This window comes from Camelus dromedarius, chromosome 11 (assembly GCF_036321535.1).
Source record: "Camelus dromedarius isolate mCamDro1 chromosome 11, mCamDro1.pat, whole genome shotgun sequence".
NCBI classification, from domain to species: domain Eukaryota; kingdom Metazoa; phylum Chordata; class Mammalia; order Artiodactyla; family Camelidae; genus Camelus; species Camelus dromedarius.
In genome coordinates, this window is record NC_087446.1 from 8,796,022 (window position 1) to 8,823,414 (window position 27,393).

The 27,393-nt window shown below is 55.4% G+C and overlaps 2 protein-coding genes and 1 non-coding gene across 4 annotated transcripts; 2 read left to right on the top strand and 1 right to left on the bottom strand.

Annotated features, from left to right (window-relative positions):
- The first annotated feature begins 1,804 nt into the window (after positions 1 to 1,804).
- On the top strand, positions 1,805 to 5,562 carry SLC16A8 (solute carrier family 16 member 8). The gene is made up of 4 exons (XM_010983588.3): positions 1,805 to 2,018; positions 2,749 to 2,892; positions 3,120 to 3,953; positions 5,176 to 5,562. Exons 1-4 carry the CDS (start codon positions 1,805 to 1,807, stop codon positions 5,496 to 5,498), a joined length of 1,515 nt encoding a protein of 504 aa, XP_010981890.3. The 3' UTR covers positions 5,499 to 5,562.
- Positions 5,563 to 7,418: 1,856 nt separating this feature from the next.
- Positions 7,419 to 24,983, bottom strand: PICK1 (protein interacting with PRKCA 1). 2 transcript variants are annotated; one of them, XM_031463249.2, is made up of 13 exons: positions 24,737 to 24,983; positions 24,383 to 24,480; positions 23,174 to 23,285; positions 18,260 to 18,388; positions 16,036 to 16,102; positions 14,794 to 14,883; positions 12,363 to 12,416; positions 11,759 to 11,821; positions 10,845 to 10,978; positions 10,358 to 10,450; positions 9,495 to 9,545; positions 8,748 to 8,892; positions 7,419 to 8,258 (listed from the first exon to the last, which is right to left on the bottom strand). In XM_031463249.2, exons 2-13 carry the CDS (start codon positions 24,421 to 24,423, stop codon positions 7,984 to 7,986), a joined length of 1,254 nt encoding a protein of 417 aa, XP_031319109.1. In that variant the 5' UTR covers positions 24,424 to 24,480; positions 24,737 to 24,983; the 3' UTR covers positions 7,419 to 7,983. The 2 variants fall into 2 exon arrangements, with proteins under 2 accessions (XP_031319109.1, XP_010981891.1); XM_010983589.3 differs by having other exon boundaries at positions 24,639 to 24,983.
- TRNAS-AGA (transfer RNA serine (anticodon AGA)) lies at positions 21,894 to 21,965 on the top strand. The gene has a single exon. It is a non-coding gene; the product is annotated as a tRNA-Ser (tRNA).
- Positions 24,984 to 27,393: the final 2,410 nt, after the last annotated feature.

The window sequence follows — 27,393 nt, forward strand, 5'->3', positions numbered from 1 at the left end:
TTGGCCTCTTCTCCAGAGGGGGAGAGGTGGCAGTGGCTGAAGTCTGGGACCACCAGCAAGTCACCCTCTAGCACCCTGGGACACAGCACCCTTTGTTCTGGCCCCTCCCCGCCCCCTCAATCCCAGGCTCTCCGGCCTGGATTAGCCTTATCCAGGGGAAATCACAGGCCCCTCCTGGAATGCAGCCTGGGAGTGGGGGGCAGGCGAGGAGTTGAGGTGATTAGGGCTGGTGGGGTCTCTCCAGGGCAGGGCTGTGCCCCTTGTACCACTAGGACCCCCCAAGGCAGGGCTCTGTGTGTCCTCTGCCTGAGGCTTCAGGAGATGATGGGATCCCTTCCCCCACCCCCATCTTTGGCTCTCCCTGGACAGGCCTTGGACAACGAGCCCCACCATGGGACCCAGCCTGGCCCTGTCCCTTCTCCCCTCCCAAGCAAAAGCCTCTTAGAGGCGATGGGGGTGGGGGAACACTAAGCCCCAGGCCTGGGGGAGCGAGCTGTCGGCAAGAGACGGCCAGCGTCTGATCTGCAAGCAAGCCGGGGAGTCTTCAGCAGTGGCCCCCATCAGGCTAGGCTTTCCCGGGGGAGCCCATCGGGCAGCCCTTACCTGCAGGCCTCAGGAGATGTGAAGCTGGACATCCAAACCCACAGGACGGCTCAGGTAAGTGTAGGGCCAGGGCTGCCAGGGACCACCTCTTGTCCTGGCCCTCAAGTGGCTGCAGCTGTGGTGAGGTGAGGAGCAGCAAGAACCCGGTCCTGGTGGGGAAGGGGCAGAGTCTCAGATACCCATGGGGCTCTTGGCATTGCCCAATGCCAGGAGGGAGACCCCAGCGCACAGGGGCTGCAGGAGGGAGGGAGGCTCCTGCCCCAGCTGTGAGATGGTCCATCCTGCCTGTGAGGCCCCCCTCCTGGTCTGTTACGGGGGTACATGGGGCTGCTGTGTGAACCCCTGGGTGGAGCTCTGGGAGTGTGGAGGGGTTGGTGGATTGCTAGGGGTTTGGAGGGTCTCCCTCCCAATGGCCCCACTCAAAGGTTCTCATCTATCCAGTGAAGCTAGAGATCTGACCACCCCCCGCCAAGACTCCTGCCTGGCTAACGTGATCCCATCTTACAGGTAGAAAAACTAAGGCTTTAGCAAAGGGAGGGGAACTGCTCAAGTCACAGAGCAAAGCCACGGCTAAGCAGGGATGAATTGGAGCTCGGCTCCCTTGGCTTCTGAGACAAGGCTAATATTGTTACAGTGTGTTTTAGTTTTTCCTCCATAATGTCCTAAGTGACCATAGTCACTCTTGATCACTGAGAAAAATTAGGAACATATCCCAAGGTCAAGGAGGAGAATGAACTCTATCCATTTTGTAGCTGGCACTTGTCTCCTCCCCCCAATCCCACACGATGTTCCTTCTTTTGTCCTGAGACCCTCATACATGCACAGTGGGGACACTGGTGGTCCCACATACGCCTCTAGTCACACACTGGCTGCCCGGCTCTCCCCCTCACCTGACCTCCCTCTCCTGCCACTACTAGATCCTGAGGGGCAAGGTGTGTCCTCCAGAGGGAGTCTCCCTGAAGTCAAGGTGGGAACGATTCTATTATCCTCCCCTCATCCTTCACGCCCCTTGGAGGAGGGGAGATTTTGGGGTGAGGTCCTACCTGGGTTTCCTCTTCGGCCTCCATTCCCTTAACAGAGCTCACGCTGGTAGCCCCATGCCTCAGTTTCCCCATCCTGGGTCTCCATCCCCCTTTCTTGTCTTGGCTACAGATCCTCGCTGCTCCTTCTTGTCCCCTCTCCTCCAGCAGAGGCAGCGGCGATGGGCGCTAGCGGCCCCCGGCGGAGCCCCGGCCCCCCTGACGGCGGCTGGGGCTGGGTGGTGCTAGGCGCCTGCTTCGTGGTCACCGGTTTCGCCTATGGCTTCCCCAAGGCCGTGAGCGTCTTCTTCCGCGCGCTTATGCGCGACTTCGGCGCGGGCTACAGCGACACAGCCTGGGTGTCCTCCATCATGCTCGCCATGCTCTACGGCACCGGTCAGCGCCCCCTCGCGGATCCCTCAGCCTTTCCCCAGGCCCAGGATTGAGGGTCGGGATCAAGTACCTGGAAACACCTGGCCCCTTGAGCATCCATCAGGCCTCTAGCGTTGGGCACTGGAAACCCCTTCCTTCCTGGGGAAACGTTGGCACCAGAGAGGGAAGGAGAGGGCAGGAGGGGGACAGCGGCCAGAGGTGGAGCCTGCACCAAGGTGGCTGCCCTGGCAAGCTTGGCCAGCCAGAAGGGCCCCTCCACTGATGTCAAAAGACCCACATTCGCCTATGTTACAGGTGGGGTAACTGAAGTCTAAGTAAGATTCCCACCCCGGGAAGCCCTAACCTCCTGTTGGGTGGGGGAGATGCTGGAGTTATCCTGGCCAAGCCTGGAGGAGTGGAGGTGAGGGGTGGGGGAACCCCGGGAAGGCAGGCAGCTCAAGCTGCGCTGCCAGCTGTGGAGATACAAAGGGAATGGGGTCGGTCCCTTCTGTTTTGGGTTCTCTGTTCTCAGGAGGGCTGGGGACCAGAACAGGTCCCTCCACTGTGTCCCTATAGGGCACTGTCTTTGGTCTGTCCCAGCCAAGCTACATGACCTTGGCCAGACACTGCCTTCTCTGAACTAGGGTAACCTTACCCTTTGAGCCGACTTTCAAGGCTGGGAGGTACAACGCCTGGTGTGTCTACTAGACAGGAGATTGGTCCAGTCCAAGTGGTAATCTTGCCCTCCCCACAGGCCCAGTGTCCAGCATCCTTGTTACCCGCTTTGGCTGTCGCCCGGTGATGCTAGTGGGTGGGCTGTTGGCCTCTGCGGGCATGGTCCTAGCATCCTTCGCCACGCGCCTCCTGGAGCTATACCTGACGGCTGGGGTGCTCACAGGTGAGGGCGCCGACTGCTGTCCTCCCCTTTGGGGGTGTGGGTGCAGGTAGGGGTCAGGAGTCCTTGCTGCAAGACCCCCTGTCCTCAGTTTCCCCACGAGGGGTGGTCCCCGTCCCTCTGCTCAGTTCCCCAGGGTCTGCCCGCCGGCCCAGGCCTTGCCCCTCCCTCCCGCTGCGGGGGGGTGGGTAGCCCTGGGGGAGCCGGGCACATCGCCCCCTCGCCCGCAGGCCTGGGCCTGGCCCTGAACTTCCAGCCGTCGCTCATTATGCTGGGGCTGTACTTCGAGCGGCGGCGGCCTCTGGCCAACGGGCTGGCGGCGGCGGGCAGCCCAGTTTTCCTGTCGGCTCTGTCGCCGCTCGGCCAGCAGCTGCTCGAGCGCTTCGGCTGGCGCGGCGGCTTCCTGCTGTTCGGCGGCCTCCTGCTGCACTGCTGCGCGTGCGGCGCCGTCATGCGGCCGCCACCGGGGCCGAGCCCGCGGCCGCGCAGGGACAGCGCCAGCGACGCTCCCGGGGAGGCGGAGGCGGAGGCGGATCTCGAGGGACTGCGCCTGCGCGAGGCGCCCTCTGGCGGCCGGACCCGCCGGCGCCTGCTGGACGTGGCGGTGTGCACGGACCGCGCCTTCGCGGTGTACGCCGTCACCAAGTTCCTGATGGCGCTCGGGCTCTTCGTGCCCGCCATCCTGTTGGTGAACTACGCCAAGGACGCAGGCGTGCCTGACTCCGAGGCTGCCTTCCTGCTCTCCATCGTGGGCTTCGTAGACATCGTGGCGCGGCCGGCCTGCGGCGCCCTGGCTGGGCTGGCACGCCTGCGACCGCATGTCGCCTACCTCTTCAGCCTGGCCCTGATGGCCAATGGGCTCACAGACCTGAGCAGCGCGCGCGCGCGCTCCTACGGTGCCCTTGTCGCCTTCTGCATCGCCTTCGGCCTCTCCTATGGCATGGTGGGCGCGCTGCAGTTCGAGGTGCTCATGGCAGCCGTGGGTGCACCGCGATTCCCCAGTGCCCTGGGCCTGGTGCTACTACTCGAGGCCGTGGCTGTTCTCATCGGACCGCCCTCTGCCGGTGCGCCTCTCAGGAGGAGAGGGTGACGAGCCTAGTGCCCCTAAGTGAAAGGGAAGTCCTCTCCCTGTCCCACATGGAACATCCAGGGATGAAGGGAAGGGGAGACAACTGGGTTGGGTGGACTCCCCTTCTCAGGGCCAATTAGCCTCTCCTCCAAGCGGTACCACCAGCTCTGGTAAGGATGCAAAAACCAGGGAAGGTGCCAGGAAGAACCCAACATGGAAAGCAGCTGGCCCACAGGGTCTTCTCCGGCAGATGGCACATAGGCCCTGTGAAGTGCAGCTGCTTATTCTCCTTTTGCAGGTGGGGAAACTGAGGCATGAGACCTAGTACAAGTTGCAGTCCCAGAATTAGAGGCGGGCACTGCCCAGTGCTCAAAGCTCATACCTTTGAAACACTGCATCTGAGTGCTTTAGTCTCCCCAGCCTCTAAGGGTGGTTGGAATAGGGACAGTGTCTTTGGGGAACCGGAAGCAGACTAGGGGCTGTTCATCATGCTCATATGGGGGAGGGGTATGGGCATCTTCCACTGTGCACACTGTCTGCTGAGCACCCTGCACTCATCATCTCTTAGGAAATCATGATGATGAGGGTGGTTGGGGAGGCCTTCCTGCAGGGGCTGGCGTGAAGGCAGCCTCATGGGGCAGGGCAGGATCCCATAGGAGAGGGCACAAGGGTGTGTTTGGGGGACACTGTTCCCATACAAGTAAGGCAGGAGCTAGGCTCAGAAAGACAGGGGTGGGGGACATTAGGGTCTTCCTGGGTTGTCAGGTTATCCTTGAAACAGCAGGAAGCTTGTATGTGAGCAGGAGAGAGCTGAGGTCAGGTTACAGGATGAAGGAGGCCACCTTTGCTGGGGCCCAGGCTGCACCTGAGACCGGGTGAGCTGCCCAGCCTTCCAGGGCTGGCTGAGTACCCTCATCAAGCTCTGCCATCTCACCTGACCCAGTGGAGATATAAACTGTAAAGTGTTGCCTCACCCAAGGCCCCTCAGCACTTAAGAAACTGAGGTCAGGGAGGTGAAGTGAAAGTTTTAAGGTCTCAAATGACGGAACCCTCATGGGTTTTTGCATCTTTAAAATGGGATTAAAGACTGGGGCATGTGTGGGCATGTCACCAGTGAGTCCCAAGAGCACTGCACTGTATCTGAGGGTAGGGGAGTATGTGTGTGAACGGTGGGGTCCCCCACAAGCCCTTACCTTTCCATCCGCCCTCCCCACCAGGCCGCCTGGTGGATGCGTTGAAGAACTACGAGATCATCTTCTACCTGGCGGGCTCTGAGGTGGCCCTGGCTGGGATCTTCATGGCTGTCGCCACCAACTGTTGCCTGCGCCGCTCTCGCTCTCGGGATGCCTCGCCCAGCCCAGGCACTGAGGGCGGGGCCAGCAACACAGAGGATGCTGAAGCTGAAGTGGACTCTGAGCCCCTGCCCACCAGCACTGAGGAGCCTGGTGGCCTCGAGACCCTGGAGGTGCCGAGCCCGGGGACTGGGCCTTCAGAACCCAAGGTGGAGGCAGAGCCAGGGCTGGACTCTGAGTCTGTGTAGCGCGGGGGCACTAGGTGGGGTGGCCAGTGACTTTGGGGGTGGGGCTTCCTCTCTCAGAGTCCTCGCTGCCCCAAGAGGGCCTGGCACACTGGGGACTGCTCTGGTGGTCACTCCCGAGGTCCGGGGGGGAAGCTGCCCCCCTCATTTGCCCAGTAGGCCATGGCCAGGCCCTTCAGGCCCTGGTCTTGCCAGTGAACCCGCTGTGCATGGACCAAGCCCGGGCCTGTGTGAATGTAAAGTTCATAAAGTGGAGCTGAAAGACAGAGGTTCTGTTCCTGCGCCTCTACTATGGCTCCGGCTGCTACCCGGGGAGGGGGGTTAGGAGAGAGAGTGGGGCTCTCCCCCGGGGCCTTCTGACCCAGCAGGTGTTGTGGAGGAAGTAGCAGAGATGGAGGAAGGCGGGGAAAAGTGTCCCCAGACTTAGAGACACGAGAGGGTGGCTTGGCCCCAGCCCCGCTGCTCAGAGCTGTGCTAAAGCGTCGCTGGCAGCACCTGCCCCTGGAGGGGCCCAGAGCAGAGAGAGAACAAAGGTCCTAGAGTCAGGGGGCTGGGGCTGAATCCTGGCCCTGAGCCTCCGGATCCTCTCTAGGGGATAACCTCGGTGTCCTGGGGCCTTTGCTCTGCACATGTGTCCCTGTGGACCACGCCACCCACCGCGGACACTGGCATCTGCTCCCCCTCCCCAGGGATGTCCCAGGCACATCTCCTCAATGGCACTTTAAGTGCAGAGCGCTCCAGGTCTCAACCTGGCTGGAAAGATTCAGGGATCTCTTTTCTCTCTGCATTTATTCTCTCCTACAAATTAGACATTCCTTTCTTTGCCTTCTTCCAAATCATGAGCGTGGTGACCAGGCCCCAGAGGAAGAGGCAGCCTTCCCACTGCAGACCCCCGCTCCATTCATCCATACGCCTCAAGAGGGTCCGTCCCACTGGTGACCACTCCTGGTCCCACTTTCCATCCACACCCCAGGAAGGCGTGGGCAGCCCCTGCAGGTGCCTGGCCAACTTACATTACGTCTGCAGCTTCCCCTGAGCCACCAGAGCAGTGACTACATCTTACTTAACAAATACTCATAGTGCACTGCCTGTGCCAGGCACACAAGTTAACGCATCTAATCCTCACGACGACCCAAAGGGAACCCACGTGGTGACAGCCCACCCTTCTCTCCGCACTCCCAGTCCTGCCTGAGAATCCCATTTGGGTTTCTGCCCAGGACAGAGTACTCAAAATCCATTTCGGACCGTGCCCACCTCTCACACCCTCTTGTATACCTCCCATTCTCAGGATGACCACATAATTCATTGTCCAAACAGGCACACTTTGAGAGTGAAAAGAGCCACCATTAATAATTACACTAGGACCACAGGAGTGGACGGGGACTGTGCAGGTGAAGCTGGACACACAGCCGCCCTACTTCTACCACTTTGCAAAGACACAGAATAGGAGCGAGGCTCCGTCCGCTGGGCTCCTCCCCACGGCCCTGGCAGGACAGGCCTGGGGCACCCTGGATACTCTCTTGCCAGTTTGGGGCCTCGGGTCCTTCTGACCCAGTCTCTGTCCTGCTCTTCACCAAATAAAGGTTTAATTTGTGGCCAGAAGCACTGAAGGATCAAAGACGAGGGAGAACATAAATGGCCCCACAGAGCAGGAAGCCTGCGAGGCAGGGAAAATGACAGATCTGCATCCACATCCCGCTCTGTCCCTGTACACCATGTGGCCTTGAGCAAGACTCTTCTCTGAGCCTCAGTGTCCCATCTGTAAATGCGGACAATAATGCTAACCCACAGGGCTGCTCTAAGGAGTCAGTGCTATAAAAGGAACATTGGGAAAACTTGTTGCCCCCCTCTCTTGTGATCAGGGTGGCAGAAAAGGGGGTGTCAAGGGGAGAGAGGGTATGAGGCCACTGCAAAGAGCCCGGCTCCATATGGGTTTGTGTTTATTCAATACAGGCCCAGCGCCCAGCCCTTCCCCAGGGAAGTGCTGAGCTGGAGAATAAAATAAATAAAGGCCGCCGAGGTGAGTGTGGGCTGGGCTGGGGCCAGCCTAGGGTGAGGTGAGGGTGTACATGAAACATTGGCCCCAACCTCGGCTGTCCACCTGCGGCCCCCCACTCCCGGCAGGCTCCGGGGGCCAGCGGAGGTGCCCATGAGGAATGGGCCCTGGACTTCCTGCCACTTCCAACCCCTCTTTCTTTCTGCCCTCTCTCCTTCCTAAGGCAGGTCCAAAGACCAAGCTCTCCAACTGGCTGGGGAGGTGGGAAGGGGAGGTGGAGGGGGCCAGTGTCCAGGTCCCAGGCCATGGCCCCAGTGCCTTTCCTGGGCGGGAGCCCGGGTTCGCTGTGCTAGGACAGAGGAGCAGGGAGGCAGGCGCCCCAAGCCAGCAGGCCTTTATGCGCCACCCTGTTGTGCAGCGGCCCCACCCCCGCTCCCATGCTGCCGTCCTCCCACTCACCCTACCCCCCAGAGCTGCACCCCGAGGGGGCACTCAGGAGTCACACCAGCTTCCGCCCTTGTCCAGGGGCCCAGCAGCCCCTCGCGCATCCTTGGACGCCTCCCTGGCTGCCGTGTCCTCATCGTCATCTTCCTCCTCGTCCTCGCCGTCGGTGAACTCGTCCTGGCCGAGGCCGTAGGCCAGCGTGGTGTGGGCCAGGTCCACCTCGATGGGGAAGACGTCGGCATCACGCAGCACCGCGTAGCAGTCGTTGTAGTACTTGGACATGGTGGACACGAAGCGCTGCAGCTGGAACACGATGTCCTGGACTGGGGCAGGAGGGCGGCAGACAGGAGTCAGCGGGCCGGGGCTGCCTGCGTGTGGAGGAGACCCTCCATGCTTGCCTAGGCCTGCCTGCCTCCTCCGGGTTTCCCCTCATGCCCCAGGAGGGGGCAAGGCCAGGGCTATCCGGCCTTACACAGAACCCAGCCTCCCAGCTCCCAGGTCAGGGAGTGGAGGAGCCCTGCCAGGGTGGGGGGATGGTGGACTACACCCCAAGGAGCCCACGGGGCATGGCCAGTCCCACCCAGGCCAGGCTTCGGGAAGCTGTTGCCAGAGTTTTCCACTTTAGGTCCGACTCAGAGCTCTGCTGTGGGCTGGTACTGGGGACCTCGGGGAAGTACTGTACCTCTCTGGGCCGTGGTTTTTCCAGCTCTGAAATGGGGAGAAGATGGTTCCTACCGGACCATACTGAGGTGATACAGGGGTTGCCTGAGGCAGGGTGCCCCACGGGCCCCAGTGCCTGCCACGCCCCTCACCGTGCTTCTGATCCAGCAGCTCCATCTTCTCCAGCACATCCTTGCGCATCTGGGAGAAGCGGGCGCGGGCCTCCTGGCGGCAGCGCAGTATCAGGCGGTACTCGTAGTTGCCTGTGCTCACGCGGTACAGGGGCTCCCCTAGGGCCTGGGGCAGGGAGCAGCACATCAGGGACCCGGGGCGGCGCGGGGAGCCTGCTCTGGGGCAGCTGGGGGCGGAGGCAGGAAGCTCATACCCCTGCACCACACCGCACTCTTCAAAACTCCCATGGTTCCCCATTTCTGAGATGTCAGCTATTGCTAGAAGCACTTAATAATAACTTTGTGAAAAACACAAAAAAACCACTAACCCCTTGCTGCATTAAACAAATGAACGTTTAGTCATAGATGGACCCTGATACCAAAAATGTTAAAGAAGTAAAAGTGCCTCTTAGGAGTTAAGAGAGTCAGTTTTCCCCTGCAAGAGCCTCACAAAGTCTGGGGCGGGCGGCAGCTGGTCTGGGGGCAGGCACTGGGAGTGGTTCCATAGCAAGCTGACCAGCACTCTAAGGCCCAGAGGGGCCGGGGCTGGGGGTGGATAGCCCCACATCTCCAGAAACAAGAGCCTGGCCAAGCCCCTCAGGTCTTTTTGGGGGTTGTCCTGATGCACCTGGTGTCCCCAGCACATTCTTGGGGCTGGTAGGGGAAGGTCTGTACATCCCAAGCCTTTCCAATACCAGGGCCACGATCCTGCCCACCGGTGGCACTCACAATGCAGCTGTATTCCTCGTCGTCCATCTCCTTCACCTTCAGGCAGTACGACTGTGTGGGACAGGTGAGGCCACACTGTCAGAGTGGCTGCACCACCTGGACCCCCCCCCCCCCGATGTCCCCAGTTCCTCCTATGCCATGCTGTACCACTGAGCTACCCAGAGGAGCAGCTATGCCAGGCCTCATGGGCCCTGCGTACCCTCAGCTGGGATGGGCTCAGACGCATCAGGGAGAGGTGGGCACCTCACTCGGACTGGCCCTTGCTCAGGAGGCTCAGGTGGCTGCAAGGACACTCATCTAGGAGAAAAGAGCCTGACAGACAGCCCAGGATTTACTACACTCAAGTCCCAAGAGATGCTCTGGGAAAAAAAGGGTTCCATGGTCCAAAGAGCTGGGGAAGGCCCTGGAAGGCCCAGGTCGCACATGGGCCTAATCAAAGGCTCTGAGAAGTCCTGAAGCAAAGGACCTTGGCTTGGTTGGTGGAGTATTTTTTCCTCAACTCCTTTGACCACAGAATTATTATTTGAACATAAAACTCATTAGCATTCCTTGGCACCCACTTTATAACCACTGACCTAGTCTAACTCATTGTTAAAAGTGACCAAAAAATCCCCATGGGGTCAGAGTGGTCCAGAGTGAGGGCTCTGCCCACCCCAGGCTCCCAGGGGCTGCTCTGAGCCCGAGTCCCCAGCACCTCCCCAGGCCCCTGGTCTCACATCCTCAATCAGATGTGACAGAGGTTCTGGCCCTGTCCTGCTGGCCATCATGTAGCTGATGGAGAAAGGGCAAATCTCCAGGTGGGTTCTTACCCCAGCAGGCTGGGCCCACCACCTCACCTACCCCAGAAGCTGGAGACCACTCACCAGGTACTCAAACTTCACGTCCAGGTACTTCTTGATGGTGAGGCGAGTGTCTGGGATGGCTTTGTTGAGGTACGTGTTCAGGTCTGTCAGCATCTGGAAGGGGAGGAGGGGCAGATGCTCAGGACCCCACGGGCAGGGGGGTCAGGCTGGCCAGGGTGACAAGGAATGGCCTGATGTGTCAATCCTTCTAATGGACTCAGTGTCAGAGCCAAAGGATGCTCCCAGACAGCCCTGTCCATTCAAGGATGAGAAGACAGGCTAGGCCCAGGGCAAGCTGAGGCTCTGGTGGAGCCAGGGCCAGAAACCAGCCTGGAGGGCAACACTGAGGCCAAGGGGGCGGAGTGACTTACCCACGGTCAGCTGTGTAGGTGACCATGCCAGACCCTGCACCTAGGTGCTCCGACTCCAGAACGGGACCCTTTCTGCTCGCCACACTGTCACCTCTCTACCCTCACATGCTGACACACACACGCTCGACATGACCTACCGGCTTGATGGTTTTCAGCAGCCGAATGCCAAACTTCTCAATGCTGCGGTGGGCGTCGGCAAACTTCACGAAAGCCTCACTCGCAGCTGGCTGGGGCTCCCGCACCCCGATCACGGAGAACACGTCCCCAAAGGCTGCATGACAAGTTTGTCCTGAAGGCAGCCCCTACTTGCCCCCTTAACGGAGAAGCCAGGGATTTGCTGGGGATAAGCAATGCGAGGGGCGTGGCAGGCTGGAGGCCAAGGTCTGCCTGAGGTCTACAACCCCAGGGAGGTGGGTCTACATCTCAAGAAAGGTGGGTCTATACCCCTGAGTGTTGGATCTAAATCCCCAAGAAAGCTGAGTCTATACCCGAGGGAACTGGCCCTCATTCCCCAAAGTGCCCGGACCATGAGAAGGCTGGGCCCAGGCTGGAGGAGGTGCAGCTGTCTGAGGGCCAAGCACTGGGCTGGGAATCTGGTCCTAAGGCCAACCCCGTCCCTAAGGAGCTACATGACCATTTTTTCTGTCTGGGCTTTGTTTTCTCAACCGTAAAATGGGGTGAACTGTAGCTGCCCCGCACAGCTAACAAACTTATAGGAAATGAGATCATGAATACGGAAGGGCCTTATGCATTATAAACACCAGTACAAATAGACGGGACAGGACCCAGACCAGTGACAGTGCCCCGCAGGAGACTAGCTGGTCCAGATGCTCCCCACTGGTCCCATTATTGCTACAACCCAGCACTGAGACATGTGCAGCCCAAATCTGGCCTGAGGTCAGATGCCGTGTGTCTGCCTGAGCATGGGCAAGAGAGAGGCCCTGGGGAGGAGCTTGGCTGCACCCTCACTGTATGGGGGTGAGTGGGTGCTGAGCCCAGAAAGGGTCAAGGGTTTTTCCAGGGTCACAAAGAAGGTTTGGGGCATCCTTACCCCGGTGCGTCTGAGACAGCTCATAAAAGGCCCGTAGGAGATTCTTGGTGTGTTCTGTCATCCCTGTGGGAGAGACCCAACCAAGGGAGATGGGGGCACACGGTGGGGACCACGCTGGCCCAGGACACAGCCTCCAGCCACCCACCCCACCCGAGGCCCTCAATGTTCCTGGGGTTCAGACCTTTCCCACAGCCTCACTAGGGCCCAGGGTTGAAGGCTCAGCCAGCCCCGACCCCACCCATGACCAGCCCCCATCAGACAGGGGAGCCAGGACTTCACAGGAGCAGAAGGTGAACAAAGCCTCCCCTGGGCTTTACCTCTGGGACAGTGTGATTCTGGGGGTTCTCACTAGGTTTACACATGCCATTATTTGATTTATATGGGCATGTAAGTACTTTTATAATCAAAAAAGTATGCATTAAGATTTTTTTCGTTAAGAGTTTTTAACAGCCCTGGTCCTAGAACTGTGTAGGCGGGCATTCCTGCCCCATTGTCACCACCTTGTGCTCTAGAGCTCCACCCCAGGGTACAGCCAGCGCAGAGCACTTCCCAGACTGGAATCACCACCCCCCCACCCCCCCACCCAGAGGGTGCGCCTGCCCACCTTTATACAGCTCGGCGGTCCGCTCCAGCTCCTCAAGCCTCTTGACAAGCCCATCTGTGAGGATCAGAGAGCCGCGGGGTGAGGGGAGAGATTCAGGGGCCCACTCGGGAGGGGCAAGGTGGCCCCCAGAGGAGAACCAGGAGCAGCAGAGAATGGGGACCCAGGGAGGGGGATCTGGCACCAGGGGGGCAGCTGGGCTCAGGCGTGTTCTGTAAAGAGCCCAGCACAGCCAGACAAGAGGCAAGTGGAGGGCGGACAGGATGTCCCCTCAGGACGCTCCTGACATGAGCACCACCCCAGCAGGCTGGGGCACTCCAAAGGTGCAGAAAGATGACAATGATGCAGGTACTTCCAAAGGTCATGAGCGAAAAACGGTTGGGCCCTCCCCACGGCCAAACCCGTGGGTGGCTCCACGGTCAGCAGAAGGCAAGCCCCCGCCTAGTGGTCAAGGCCCCTGTTCTTTTAACACAAACCCTGCCAACGGCCAAGGAGCGAGGCAGTGAGAGATGAGAAGTAGACAGATACAAGAACTCCAGCGCAGGCTCAGGGCAGCCCTCCCACCGCACGACGGATCAGAAGGGAGAATGATCGGGGGAGGGGACAGAAATTCTGGAAAAGCTCTAAGGACGAGCTCACATTGGAGCAGGCCTTGGTGAGTGTCTTCATTTGCTCAACAGGTGTCTCTCCAGCATCCACTGTGCGCCTGACCCCATGTGAGACCCAGGAATGACTGTGGTGAATGAAATCTGAGTTGTGCCCTCAAGGCTTATAGTCCAGCAGTGACAGTAGCCAGGCCATGACTGGCAGACAGCTGGGCTTTAAGGTGAGGGGTGGAGGCAGCTGCCTCACCTCAAGGGCTCAAAATGGGAGCAAGTGGATTGCCAGGGATGGGCCCTGGCATTCCAGATTAGGGCAGGGCAGGGTGCCCACCAGCAGTGAGCACCACCATCCTCCACTCCCACATCCCCATCAGGAGCACCAGCAGCAACTGCAGGGCAAGACCCATGTCGGTGGCTTCCTTGCCCGGGCCTCCCAGGGCAGGGCCTGGCCTCCCTGAGTTCCCTCCACATAGCTCAGTCCTTCCTCCATATGAGCCTCTGCGGCAGAGACTACTTCCCTTATCTTACAGAGAAAACCGAGGGACAGAGAGGTAAAGGAACTTGCCTAAAGGCACACAGCAAGGGCTATCCAGGTGGAGGTGCCCTCTGCCCCGCAGGCTCCTTTGCTGACTGGGGCCAGGGTTTTGAGTGGCAAGAGAGTAGGGGAATAGCAAAAGCCAGATCTGGGCCTTTCTCTGGGCAGAGAAGATGGCCGTGTGTTGTGCTGTCAAAAAGGAAAGCTCAGACACTGGGGGCTGGAAGGGAGCATCTCGGAAGCCTTCAGGAGGCTTCGGTCACCTGGCTGGCCTCCAGGCCCTGGCTCCCCAGAGCCCTGGCACCCGACCAGCCTGGCAGGGAAGGAGCCACGTAAGCGCCGTGCTGTTGTTTTTAGCTGGGTCATGGGACATCATGACAGCTTCAATTTTAGAAACCCTATTTAAGGCTGGGGAAATTGCAAGGTCTGGGGGAAAAAACACAACAACCAGTTCTAATTTCATCTCAACGCATGGTAACTACAGTAACAGGGATTTATAGACACCAAGAAGCTGGAAATAGCAGCCGCCACTTTTGTACACCATTTGGAACAAGCTGAGACCCCACCCCCACGTCCCAGCCAATAAAGCCCAGTGTGCCCAGCTGAGCCTCCAATTTATACAGGTATTTATATCTGTCCCCACATGTACACAGCGAAGTTGCTGCTATTTATAAACTCAGGCTGGTGATGGTAGGAGCAGACTGAGTGTTTCACTGCCCCCTCCTTCCCCGGAGAGAGGGTGTGTGCACACGCATGCGTGGGTGTGAATGTGAATGTGCCTGTACGCCACCTCCAGCCTGGGCAGGAACTGCTGGGACAAGGGCAGCAGCGCCACCTTCTGGAGAGAAGCAGGGGCCAAGCGGGCTGCCGGGAGCTGAGTGCAGTGTGCGCTGGGGTGAGAAAGCAGGCTGGGAGCGGGGCACCGGGGCAGGGGCCGAGGCCTGGCTGTGGGAGAGCAGCTGGGGCAGTGGCGAAGGCACCAGCTCAGGGAGCCAGCAGGAGGCACCTCTCTCCACTGTGACTCTGTTTCCTCATCTACGACCTGAGCCTGTGAATCCCTGCTCGGAAGTGGGGACACTGGCTGTAAGATGCCTCAGCTGACCACTGTGGATGCCCTCTGGGAGATAGATAGGCCTCAGGGATACAAAGAGATGGTGAGTATTGGCCCCACAAGCAGAGGCCAGGCTCAGGTCAGAGGGCCCCATGTCGGCTTGGTGGGCAGCTGTGGTGCCCCTCCCCCTGGACGCCTAGGCCTGAGGCCCCTGGGACCAGAGGTGGGTGGGAGGAGGGGACTCACCATTGCACAGGATGGCCCGGCTCAGGCCCAGAGCATCTGCGGTCCCCGAACTCATGTTCTCTACCAGCCGGTGCTTCACCTTCTTCAACACTGGGACCAGGTGAGAAGGGGACTCAGTGAGGTGGAGTTTGGGGCCCCGGCCATCCCTGCACCCATCACCACTCACTGGGAATGACCCCAGGGGCAGAAGGGGCTGAACTGGGGTTTGGTGTGGGGGTGACTGAAGTGGGGAGTGTCCCAAACTGGGGTTCTGGCCCCCTGCCCTATTCACTGTCCACTTCAGAGAGGTGTTGAGAACCTGGAAGGTGAACGTGTAAAGCACCTAACCAAGGGCCTGGCACTCGAAGTAGCTGCCGGCTACCACTGAGACCCCAGAGTTGCCCAGGTTTGATAGGGCCCTCAGGCCAACCAGAGAGAACCTCTTCTCCGTCTCTCTCACATCCAGGAGTGGAGGCACTGTCAATGACAACTGGCCTCAGGCTCCAGGCTCAGTTACTACACACACGGTCACATACCCAGTCCTTGGAAGGGGACTGGGATGGAACCCAAGGGTTTTAGAGGAAGAACCTTCAGGACAGACTCCATCTGCACTTAGCCTCTTTCCTTAAAAACTAGGAGGTGGCTCTGGCCCAAGAGCATAGGGAAAGGGTGCTGGACCCCAGAGATCTGCGTATGCATTTACCTAGGGGACACAGAGCCTCTCTGAGTCTCAGGCCTTTATCTGGAATGAGGTGGCTGGTCCAGAGGACCTCGAAGCTACTATCCAGCTCTTGAGTCTTGAAGCTTCTAAAGAACCAAGGCCTAGCTTCCCTAACAGAAGGCAATGTGTCTCTCTGCCCAAAACTGAGGTCCAATTCAGACCCTGAGCCTTCCTGGGAGCAAGTGGGTGGAAGAAAAGGCCAGGGCTGAGGGGAGGTGTGGAGGTGGGCAAAAGGTGCCAGGGCTGGGCCACCCTCCCTTTCAGAAGGATGAGGGGCTGGGCCTGGTGAGCTGGAAGGCTGGCCTAAAAAGGACAACCCAAGGGCAGCATGGACCCAGAAGAGGTGGCTGGGGAAAGGGGAAGAAACACAGGGCAGGGATAGGTTCCCGGGACCAGCCACAGGGAGAGAACTTTGAGTCTCCCCAGGCCCTTGGATTGGCTTGATCAGAAAAGTCCAGACCACAGCTGCTGGTGCATTGTCATAAAAAGGCCGAGCAGGGGCTTGTGGGGCCACCAGACACCACTGCTCCGGCCCAGCTTACCAATGTCCAGGGACATGCCCTGCTTGGGGTCCGCCTGCAGCTTGTTGTAGTGGATCGTCACCTCCCCCTGGAAAAGCAGAACAAATAGAGTTGTGACGGAGACCCCCAGACCCCAAGTCCTTTTCCTGGGGAGGCCTGTTTGCCCTACAGTCTCTGGTCATGAGAGCATCCTGAGCCCTGGGAAAGGGCCCGAGTGGCTGTCAATTCAGCCCTGCCAGAACAGGGCCCTGCATGGTGACCAGTCTGCTCCCAGGTCCCTCCTTCTCTCACTATGAGCCAAGCCCCAGAGAATCAGCAGGGATAAGGACTGACATGGTCCCTGTTGTCACAGAGCTCACCGTCTGGCAGTCTCTGATGTCCTGTGCCCCAGCCAGACCAGGCACCCCTGCCTTCCCCCACACCACAGCCATACCCCAAACCCCTGCTACCTCATTTTTCTCACCATACGGAGTATCCTCTCCTGTGAGAGTATCCTCAAAATCATCCCCATCCTCAGGAGTCCCTCCATTCAGTCCACAAACACGTCTGAGTACCTTCTCTGTGCCTGCTGCTGGGATGCCAGAGAGCAGGTGCAGGGCAGCCCCAGCCCCCAGGGCCCGAGGCCAGCAAGGGAGGCCGATGCAAATGGGGAATTACACAAATCTTAGTCTAGTGACGGGAAGGGAGGTGCCGGCTTCTCCCCAGAAGCCTTCCCTGACCATGTGAGGCTACCACAGTTGCTCTTGTTCTTGAAATCCTAAGACCCTTGAACTTGGGACTGAATCCATTCAAGTACAACACAGGATTTCAAATTGAGTCATGAAGGGAAATCAAAGTGACCCAATGCAGTCAGTCAGGGGTAGATGCAAAAGGTTCTCAGGCTGCAGCGCAGGGTCCTCAGGGACCACCACCGAGAGCAGCTGAGGGTAACGGAAGGAGCACCGCAGTGGGAGTCAGACCAGCTGTCAGATCACAAGCAAACCCTCCCCTCCCCTTGGGCACTGGCAAAACAGGGGCCATAACCCCTGGGGAGATCCCTGCGAACGGCAAGGCTGTGCACACACGAAGAGCTCCTGTCCTCATGGGCAACCTGAGGGGCTGGCACGAGATACACCTTGGAAGATGAGGAGGATTCCGACGAGCAGAGATGGGGGGATGAGGAAGGGGATCCAGGCGGGGCACGTGCACCCCGGTTCTGTACCAGAATGAAACACATGGTCCACCACCTTCCGTGATGAGCTCCTCTGCCCAACAGGAAATGCCTGGGACAGTAAATTCCAGGCCAGGTGGAGCAGAAGAGGAGAATAAAGGGGAGAAGGTGGAAGCTGCTGGCCCTGGGCTAAGGTAAGAAAGAGGGACTGTAACGGATGCTGGTATCGGGCCCTTAAGACACAGAGGATGGATGGGAGGTGAGGAGAGGTTTGGATGGTTGAGGTGAGGGAGCTGAAACACTCGGCCAAGCTCAACGGACAGCTGGGACTCTTGACTCTCAGACTTTTAAACATCCTATGACTTTGCACCTCCTTCACTGTTTTGCTTTCCCAAGAATCACTAGCAGCAAAATCTCTAGGACATGGCAAAGGGGCTGCCTGCATCCCTGCGTGGCCGGGATGCTGCCTGCCATTCAGGAGAGATGGGGGCCCTGCGAGGAGAGGCCACGGCCTGGAGCAGTGGGGGCAGGGAGGGGAAGCAGGGAACAGGCAGTGTGTGATTGTGGTCTGCAGGACTGGGAGCTGCCCCAAGGCCCAGAAGAGTCCCTGGGGGGGTGTGAGCCCAGTGGACCCACTGCACTGAAAGTTCCCACAGGGATAGAGGTGGGGGCTCCCCTTTCCCTCTGACACCCTCCTGGGCCCCGCATGGCCCAGTGAACATCTCCCAGGCGTCTACCGACCTAGAGAGGTTCACCCTGGACTCCGAACTTCCACTGCAGCCCTGACAGGGGATACACTGGCTCACCCTAAGGTGTGGTTCCGAGTCTGACAGCTCTCCTGGGAGCTTGAGGACAGGGACCTTTTGGACTTGGTGCCCACTTTCGCACCCAGGCCCAGCCCAAGTCCTGGAGTATAATTAACATTTACTGAATGAACCCGGAAGAAACCGAGGGAGGCAGTGGTGTGACCCAGACCCTGATGCTCCCCAGAGGGGAGCTGTGAAAGGGCCAGTTCCCTTCCAGGCCTGCAGGGGCCTCTGGCAGGCTGGAGGTCTCAGAATGCCTCCGTGTTCCCACTCCCACAACAGCTCATACCTTCACCTCCTGAATCATCTTGGCCACCTCCACCTTAGTTTTTCCTTTGATTGATCTGCCATTGACACCGGTGATCTCATCGCCGGCTGCTACGGTGCCGTCCAGCGCTGCTGGGGTGTTGTCAAACACCTGTGGGTGCAAAAGGAGGGTGGAAGGGGGAGGAAAGGAGAACTGAGAAGAAACCTGCTGGGGCACAGTCATTCCCTCCACCCTAATCGGTACCCGGCTCTGTCCTGGGCTCTACCTCTATCTCTTAAGTGATGCTGGAGAAGGGCAGGGTAGAAAGTGCCTGAGCAGCCAGAAATGAATGACCTTGTGTTCTTGGGGGAGGGGAAGGAGGGCCAGAGGTAAATGTGACTGACGAGATCCTCCTTTTCTGATCTCAAATATACCAAACCTTATACGCCCATCAGAGTGTTTACTCCTCCAAAGCTATTTCTTTATAGATTTCCCCAACAATGCTGCTCTGTGCTGACTCGGAGCCCCAAAGCACCTCTTATCAGTTCCTGCACTTACTCTCCATCCCCAAGGAGCAAGGGACCCACCGCCCACTGCACATGTAAGCCCCTTCCCCCAAGGTGACTCCTTCCACGGGGTCTGCCCTCACTGGCTGAGTGAGGTCGATGTGTCTGACAAAGGATAGATGTGTGGGGGAACGCTCAGGGCAAGGGAAGAACTGTCTACACAAGTGTGTGCAGAGGTGGAACAAGAATACAGAAGTTACACCAAGAAAGCTGACTTCTGGAAACATCCTTAGTGGGGTGGAAGGCAAGGTATAGAAAGTAAGGGGATGGACTCAAGTCCAGGCTCCCTCCTCACCCACACAGCCCTCCATACTCTGTCTCTGGGGAAGACAGAGGTTTATTCCTCAGAGAAGCCCCCAACTCTGGGGCCCAGGGACGAGGGAGGTGGGGGTGAAGCACTGGACAGAAGCGGTTAAGGGTTTGGAGCTGTTTACACATTGAACAATGAGTCCCACAGCCCCTTAACCCCTGTAAGCCCCCAGAACGCCAGCAACCAGGCTCACCACCCTTACCCTCAGGAGCCTAGAGGGAGGACCTGGCCCAGAATGGCTCCAGAGGAAAGGCCTCTCTGTGTGAAAGCCCCACAGTGGAACCCACCAGGTGACAGGGCCAGGACACAGAACTTAAAAGCACTGAGGTAACTGTGAGGGCTCATGCTTAAATGTAAAGACAGATAAGAAATACTGGGCCCTTGAAAAAGCACCCCATGTGGAAAACACCAAACATTCAAAGAGAAAAAAGGAACCACAGGAAACAGCAACGAAGCAGGAACAACATAAAAACAAAAAGAAAACCATAATGAACATCTTCACAGTGATTTGAAAGACAAGAACAGGATGATGCAAAAGGATCAATTCGAAAACAGGAGAGACCTCTTAGAGATGCAGAACATAATTGAAATTTAAAGTGCCACAGCAGCTTTGGGAACTCAGCAGAGGAAAGTGGAAAAGAGACTGGCAACCAGAAGAAAAGAAAAAGAGTATTAGAAGGTCAATTCAGGAAGCCCAGCATTTAACCAATCAGAGTTCCACAGGAGGGAACAGAGAACACAGCGACCAGGACATCATCAGAGATCACACGTGAGACTTTCACAGAAGAGAAAACACGGGGTTCCCCGATGAATCTGCCCTTTGAGGCTCCAGCACAACAGACAGAGAAAGGCTCATGCCAAGACACTTCAGAAAGCCAGGGACAAAAAGAAGTGCCTAAGAGTCTTGACAGATCAAGAATGACACTACAAATAAAAGATCACAAGTAGGACTGACATCATCAGACATGACAACGCTGCTATTGGCAAAAGACAATGAAATGATGCCACCAAATTTCTAAATGGAAATGATTTTCAAAGTTGACAGTCATTCTTAAATTTGATCCACTCAGGTATCAACTGAAAGAAACATGAGAATAACAACAAAAAGACAAAATAATGGCATTTTCAGAGATACAAGGTCTCAAAAAATTTACCTCCTCCCACGCAGCCTTTCTCAGAAAGCTACAGAAGATGGGCTCCACCAAGATGGGGGAGTAAGACAAGAGAGAGGGATCCTGGAGATGGGGGAATCCAGTGGAGGAGAGGGCAGGGGAGGTTCAAAGAGGAAAGACTACAGAAGGGTGGGGACAGAAAGATGATGGGAAATGTCTGACTGAGGAAAATGAACTTAAAATACAAGGAGAATGCAAATGGAAAAAACAACAAATTACTCAAAAAAAAAAAAAAAAAGGGCGGGGAAGAATTGAGTTAGAAGAAACACAGGCTCCTCAAAAAATTAAACAGAGTAATCATATGACCCAGCAATTCCACCCCAAAAGAAATGGAAGCACATGTCCAGAGAAACTGTACCTGCATGTTTACAACAGTGTTATTATTCATACCAGCCAAAAGGTACAAACAACCCAAATGTCCATCAACAGATGAGTGAATAAACAAATGGTGGTCTAGCCATACAATGGAATGCTATTCAGCCAGAAACAGAGTGAAGTATTGAAACCAGCTGTAACCTGAATGAACTTCAACAAGAAGTGATTACTCAAAGGGCATGAGCTGTTCTTCTGGGGTGATGAGAAAGTTCTGAAACTAAAGAGAGGTGGTGGCTGCTTTTAGTGAATGCACTAAGTGCCACTGAATTGTATACTTTAAAATGCTAATTGTATGTTATGTGAATTTCACAATAAAAATACTTGTTTAAAAGCACAGCCACAGTAGACTGTTAAGCTCAGTGTGCAAAACAGCATGTTACCATTCTAGAGTTCTTTGAGGGTGGCGTCTGCTTTCTTGCTAAGAAATAAGAAAGTTTTCTTATCTTTTCTTGATCAGAAATCTCTAAAACAAACAAACAAACAAAACATAAATACAAAACAAACAGACTCATAGACATAGAATACAAACTTGTAGTTGCCAAGGGAGTGGGGGGTGGGAAGGGACAGACTGGGATTTTAAAATGCAGAATAGATAAACAAGATTATACTCTATAGCACAGGGAAAAATATACAAGATCTTGTGGTAGCTCGTAGCGAAAAAAAAAAGTGACAATGAATATATACATGTTCATGTATGACTGAAAAATTGTGCTTCACACTAGAATTTGACACAACATTGTAAAACAACTATAACTCAATAAAAAAATGTTAAAAATAAAAAAGAAAGAAAGAAAGAAATTTCTAGTGCCTATAGAAGAGCCTGTCCAGGCCCTCAGAAAATATTTCCCCAATATATCTGTTGCACTGATATTGATTTAACCAAAATTTACAAGATAACTATGTTGGGAAGATGGAGTGAGAGGAGGCTGAGTGGTTTCAGAATAAAGCTAAATTCTCATCTCCTGGACTGAGGAAAGCTGACAGATGCTTGCAAGCAATAGATCAAGAAAACAGGATAAGCATCTTACTGAGAAAAATGAGAGCTCATACGTGAATAAACAGCCAAAAGGGTAGAAAGCAGCGTTGCTGCTGGGACTGGGGTGGGGGTAGGGTGGGGGAAGGGCGGTGAGAAAGGGTAGAGCAATGGACTGCTTATTTGACACTGACTTTTTAGTACCCCTGACTTGTTCAAAGCACAGCAGACAGTCTTTGCTAAAAGTAAAATTTAATTTTTAAAACTCAATTCTAGGGGTGAGGGTATAGCTCAGTGGTAGAGTATGTGCTTAGAATGCACAAGGTCCTGGGTTTAATCCCCAGTACCTCCATTAAAAAAAAATTAATAAATAAACCTAATTATCTGCCCCCCCAAAAATATTAAAAATAAATTTTTTTTAAATTTTAAAAAAATTAAAAAACAATCAATTCGATTATTTTATAATTGCAATTTATACCGCAAACCTGGTCCCTAGCAGGTGGGGTAGGGGAGGTGGCAGGAGGGGCTGAGCAGACAGAAGCCTGGAGGAGGCCTCGCTAACACTTCCTGGGTCAGAGGAGGCCAAAAAGCTCACAAAGGCCACACCCTGAGCAAGCAAGACTAGACCCAGGGAATCTGTCTTCAAGGCCTTAGAAGTGACTCTTTTGTAAGATCCTCAGAGAGGCTGCAATTTCCCATCTGCCACCAATGGCTACTAAGCTGAGAAGGTTAGAACAGGGTAAAAATCTAGGTCAAGTTTATGTCTGAGGTGGCAGGCTTCCTTCCAAAGCTACAGAAAGATCGCCAACTCCAACCAGCCATATAGTAAAGGAGGCTGGTCCCCACTCCTGAGTCAAGGCTGACAGAGTATCGCCAGGGCAGCCTCCTCTATAAGGAGCACAGAATTGGTCAGTACCACTGGCAGGTCATCTGGGAAAGTGAACTGCAGTAAAAACAATAGCTGCTGCTATTGAGTGACTGATGCTTAAGGGCTGGGCCTTGTGTTATGTCACTTTGTTTAATCTCCACAACAACCCAAAGATGCTCAGATCTCCATATTTTACATCCCCACTTTCCAGGGGAGGAAACTGAGGCCAGAGAGGTTAAGTAACTTGTTAACAAGCTGGGAAGCTTGCATTTGAAGTTAGGCCATTATCATTTCACAGTCTTTTAGTCTTTCCACTACACTTCACTTGTGAGAGTATGGAAGGCTGACAGTTTTGTTGACTCATTGAGGACATTTCTATTGAAGGTCCACTATATGCCAGGCATTGTACTCGGTGCTGACTGCAGTGAAAAGCAAACCGAGATCCTGCCCTCACAGTGCAGAGAGTCTGGAAAACCAGCTACTTACAGAACTAACGAGCAAATCCATTAGTACAGACAGTGAGGGTAGACCTACTGAGAGGGGTATCTGGGAGGTCTCTCTGAAGAGGTCAGACCTCAAGAATGAAAAGGAGCCAGCCGTGCAGAGTGGAGAAATAAACTTTTGACATGCCCAAGTTGGGAGGTGGCTCGCCCCCTCCAGCACCTCCCTCCCACCTCCAAAGCACTCAGTACCTGGACAATGTACAGGCAGGGACAGTACTGGGCTCCTCCTCCAATGCTGATCCCAATCAGGTTCTGGGCATCCTTCTGCAGGGTCACCTTCCCAGGCACAGTAGGGATTCCACTAGAGAAAAGCATGTGAGGCTGAGTCTCCTGGAGGAGGGATGACTGGAGGAGACAGGGACCGGGATAGGCCCTCCAAAACCCCCAAGAGGCTCCCAATGCTGCAAGCCTTTTCTCTTTCTCACTTGGCCCATAAGACAGCATTTTGTGCTGGAACACACAGAGCACTCGGAGTCATGCCGATGAAGGATCAAATCCCAACTCTGCCATTTATCAGCTGTGGGACTTGGATGAGTAAGTCACCCTCTCTGCATCTCAGTTTCCTCATTCGTAAAATGGCTACTTTATTAAGGTTCTTGTAAGAAAGTACACAGAAGGCACTTAATGCCAACATAGCCCAGAGCAGGAAATCCAAAAAAATAGGTCCCCCTTCCCTTTCCTTCATTCTGTCTCTAAGATCTGAGTCAGACTCTGTCCTTGTCACCTTCTCAGGCAAATATGTAACAGTATGGTCACCTCCTCCAGAAGCCCTCTCCTGTTAAACTATCCATCACCCATCTCTCAGTTGCTGTACTCAATTACCTCTCAGTTTTCACTATAAATTAGCATTTATGTATGTTTTGTGGTAGTCTCATTTATTCTATTATTCACTCGACAAACAACCTACTGATGTGGAACACCATACTGAGTGCTGAGGACATGGAAAGGCACTGGACCCAGTCCTTGCTCTGAGGGAGGATATATTCTAATAAGGAGACTAACTTAATTTTTGAAAATCTGTCCACTAATCATCTGTGCTGGGGAGGAAGTTATGTTTATAATATTCATATTCATCTGTCAAAACATGGCTCAGCTGCCACCTCCTCTGTGAAGCCTTCCCTGAACACCCCAGCAGAGGCACTGCTCTGTCTGCTCTGCTCTCCTTGTAGCCTGGTCATTCTCCATTAGCGCCCTTATGGCCCTGCATTGCAATTATGCCTCAAAGTGTCCACAGCCCCCTACAGATGGTAAGCTCCTAGAAGGGCAGGATTCATTTGTGCTACAGTACAACACCTAATCCCCCGCTGAAAAGCAAGGGTCTGTGGAACTGGGAAGTCCAGGGACCTGAGGGACCTGGGGCTCCTGCACTCCTGGGACTTGAGGTAACAAAATACTCACAGTTTATCTTCTTCGATGTCATAATCCAAGTCTGCAAACATGGTTCCGAGAGTTTCGGTGGGCTGGCTAACTGCCCAGCTCGGCAGGGGTATGGGGAACTGTATCCGGGAGAGAAAAGAGTTCACGGTTTAGGGAACCAAAGTGCCGAAATGCCAACCCCAACCCCGGCGATCTGGGAAAGCCCCCCCCCCCACTTCTCCTTTGGACAGATAGGGGTAGCCCCCGGGTTTGGGGCGTGGGGGGAGGTGATTCTTACTAGGTACAGTCGGGGATCCAGGCTAGGGCGAGGAGCTCAGATTCCAGAGCCCGCACCCACGGGTCTCCAGGCCCTTGGGAGCTGCCTCTGTCGCTCACCGGAAGCGTCGGTCCCACAGCCGGTCTGGGCCAGGCTGGCACCTGAACCCACCTGCCGGTCCACCTGCCGGCGGCCGCGACTGTCGCGTCACTTCCGGCGGGACGCGGAAGTCCCGCCTCCCCACCCTGGGTATTTGCCCCGATCCCTGCAGGCGGCCTTTCCCTCCCTGACTCCCGGGGCTCCCAGAACCAGGAAAGAGAACAAGTATTGACGGAAGCTCCCCGTTAGCATGAAAAAGCGGAAACAGAGTAAAGGTCTGGACAGGCCGACGACGCTCAACCCGCCCCTTGCCCTGTGGCCGCCGCCATCTTGGTAAGGGCAGGGTTCTTCCCAGCTTCCTCAGCGGGACTCCGGGGACCAAGCAGCTGGGCCAGTTGCCGTGGCAACGGAAGCATCTTTAGGGAGACCTTCCGCAAGGTTCAGTGAACTACAAACCCTGACACTTTCCCTTTCACATTTTCAGCAACCCGTCCTGGGGTGCTGTGACTCCTCTAATAGAATGACAGTGTCCGAGCTGCCAGCCTAATCTGAGTAGTGCAGACCAGGAAACTAAGTGCCAGAGAGAGCAAGAGATTTTGTCCAGAGCCACGCACGGTTGGTATAAGATCCAGATCTCGACCGTGAGACTCCTGCCTTCTACCCCAGTGCCCTTCTAACACCTGCACACCTGTGTTCAGTGGCTCTGCTATTAATGACAGATTGGATTCCCTTCCCTTAACTATACGTCCCTCCTTTCTCCAAATGCAAACTAAGAACATTGAAGCAGATGCTTCCTATGGTATTTGGTGAAAGACTCCTCACATCCCATCTCCTTCCTTAGTTCTGAGGAGCAGCTCCCCTGGGGTCCCACTGAGGGTCACAGCTCCCATGTACCTGAGGAAACGCCATCAGTGCTCCCCAGTCGAAGAGTCCAAATCTCCCCGCCAACCTCTGCTGCCACTGATTGTGTAAAGTGGGTTCCCTGGAGATGGTTGGTGCTCCCAGAGCCCCAGATCTGGCATCTGCTTCATTATGACAGCATGGGTCCAGGCCTGCCCACCTTCCTCCTAGGGGTAGCAGAGGAAGGAGAGATGCAGAAGGATATTATCCACAAATCCCATGGCCTGATGGGAGCCCCACCCCACCCCTCCTTAGGGAGCTAATCCAAGTCTCAGCAGTTGTGCAGAATGCCACAAATAGCAATGCCTTTCTCAAGTACCCACTGCTCTGCAGTCCAGATCACTTTCATAGGATTTCAAAGTCCACCTTAACCCTGTGAGAGGAGAACACATATTGTCAGCCACATTGTGCAGGTAAGGAAACTGAGGCTCAGAGAGGCACTGCCCCTTGTCTCCCAGATGGTCAGTAGCAGAGCTAGGGCTGGAAATTCCAAGCCCTGTTTGCAGACCAGAATTTCGATTTTAAAAATCAGCAGTTTCCAGACCCAGATAATTTAACATGGACTGTGGTTCTTCCACCTCACAGTAGCCCTAGCTCATGCCCTGACTCTGCCATTTTATAGCTGGAGGATCTTGGACAAGGCACTACCTGACCCTAAGCTTTAAGTATCTGTAGCCTAGGGACAATGATTCTCCCAAAGGTACTTGTGAAGGTCAAGATAAAAAGGAGAAACAGGTGTGAGTGTTTTGTAAACAATTCACATGACACAGATGTCACTCAAGCCTCTTGACCCCCCAGCCCACTCCAGTCCCCTCTTCCCAGGTGAGGATGAGATGCCCAGATCCCTCTTTTCTTCCATGTCCTCTCCGTCTTCCACACCCAGCTCTAATCTATCTCTTTTAGGCAGCCTTACCAGACAATCCTGGCTCACAAATCTTGCTTTTTTTTTCCTGAGCTCCTAAAACAGTTGTTATTTGGCTCACTCACTTGGCAATCAATTATGCTGGGATGGCCCCAGCTCGAATCCAAGCTCTACTGTTTCAGACCTGGGGGTTCTTGAGCAAGTCGACCTTTGCCTCTGAGGTGGGTACCTGTAAAATGAGGATGATGATTCCCTCCAAAGATAGAAATTGTAAAGATGAAGATACAAAGGATAAACAGGTGTGAAAGTGCCTCCAGAGTGATTCACTTGGCACAAATATCAGAGGGTTTTATTATCATTCATCATTATAAACATTTTGCCCAACTGCTGCAGAGAGCAGGACCGATGGCACACTTAAAGGACCTAAGGATGCTCAGGCCCCTGCATCAGACTTGCCAGGGAAGTATCTCCCATGCAGACTCCTGGGCTGTGTCTCAGATCTATTAGATCAGAGTCTCCAGGAAAGGGGGGATCTTGGAGGCTGCATTTCACAAAGCACTGTGAGTGGCTTCAATACCTACTATAATTTGAGGACCACTGGGTCACAGGCTCAGAAGGTACAGTGTCTGTGTATTCTCAGGGTGGGCCCGTTCAGGTACACCAATGATTCTTGCCCGGGGGCCTCCCCATCCGGGAGGAACCAGAATGTTTTAGGGCCCAGAGGAGGGGCTTCTGCCCAGGCCAAAGGCCAGGGAAGGCTTCCTGGAGGAAACATCTCAGCTGAGCCCTGAAGGAGGTGCTGGTGGGACCCGGGCCGAGAAGACGGGCAAGGTGACCGAAGAAGAGGACATAGCTGGTGCAGGCGACAGTGGGTAAAGGCACTGTCCCCTGTCCTCAGAGAATCACAGTATGGCA

Excerpts from the sequence above, each read along its gene's own strand:
- SLC16A8 (XM_010983588.3), top strand. The coding sequence starts at position 1,805 with ATGGGCGCTAGCGGCCCCCGGCGGAGCCCCGGCCCCCCTGACGGCGGC. Across the intron at positions 2,893-3,119 it reads GACGGCTGGGGTGCTCACAG|GCCTGGGCCTGGCCCTGAAC; the intron begins GTGAGGGCGCCG and ends CCTCGCCCGCAG. Across the intron at positions 3,954-5,175 it reads CATCGGACCGCCCTCTGCCG|GCCGCCTGGTGGATGCGTTG; the intron begins GTGCGCCTCTCA and ends CCTCCCCACCAG.
- PICK1 (XM_031463249.2), bottom strand. The coding sequence starts at position 24,423 with ATGTTTGCAGACTTGGATTATGACATCGAAGAAGATAAACT. Across the intron at positions 8,893-9,494 it reads ACGAGGAATACAGCTGCATT|GCCCTAGGGGAGCCCCTGTA; the intron begins GTGAGTGCCACC and ends TCCCTGCCCCAG. Across the intron at positions 8,259-8,747 it reads GCTGCTGGATCAGAAGCACG|TCCAGGACATCGTGTTCCAG; the intron begins GTGAGGGGCGTG and ends CTCCTGCCCCAG.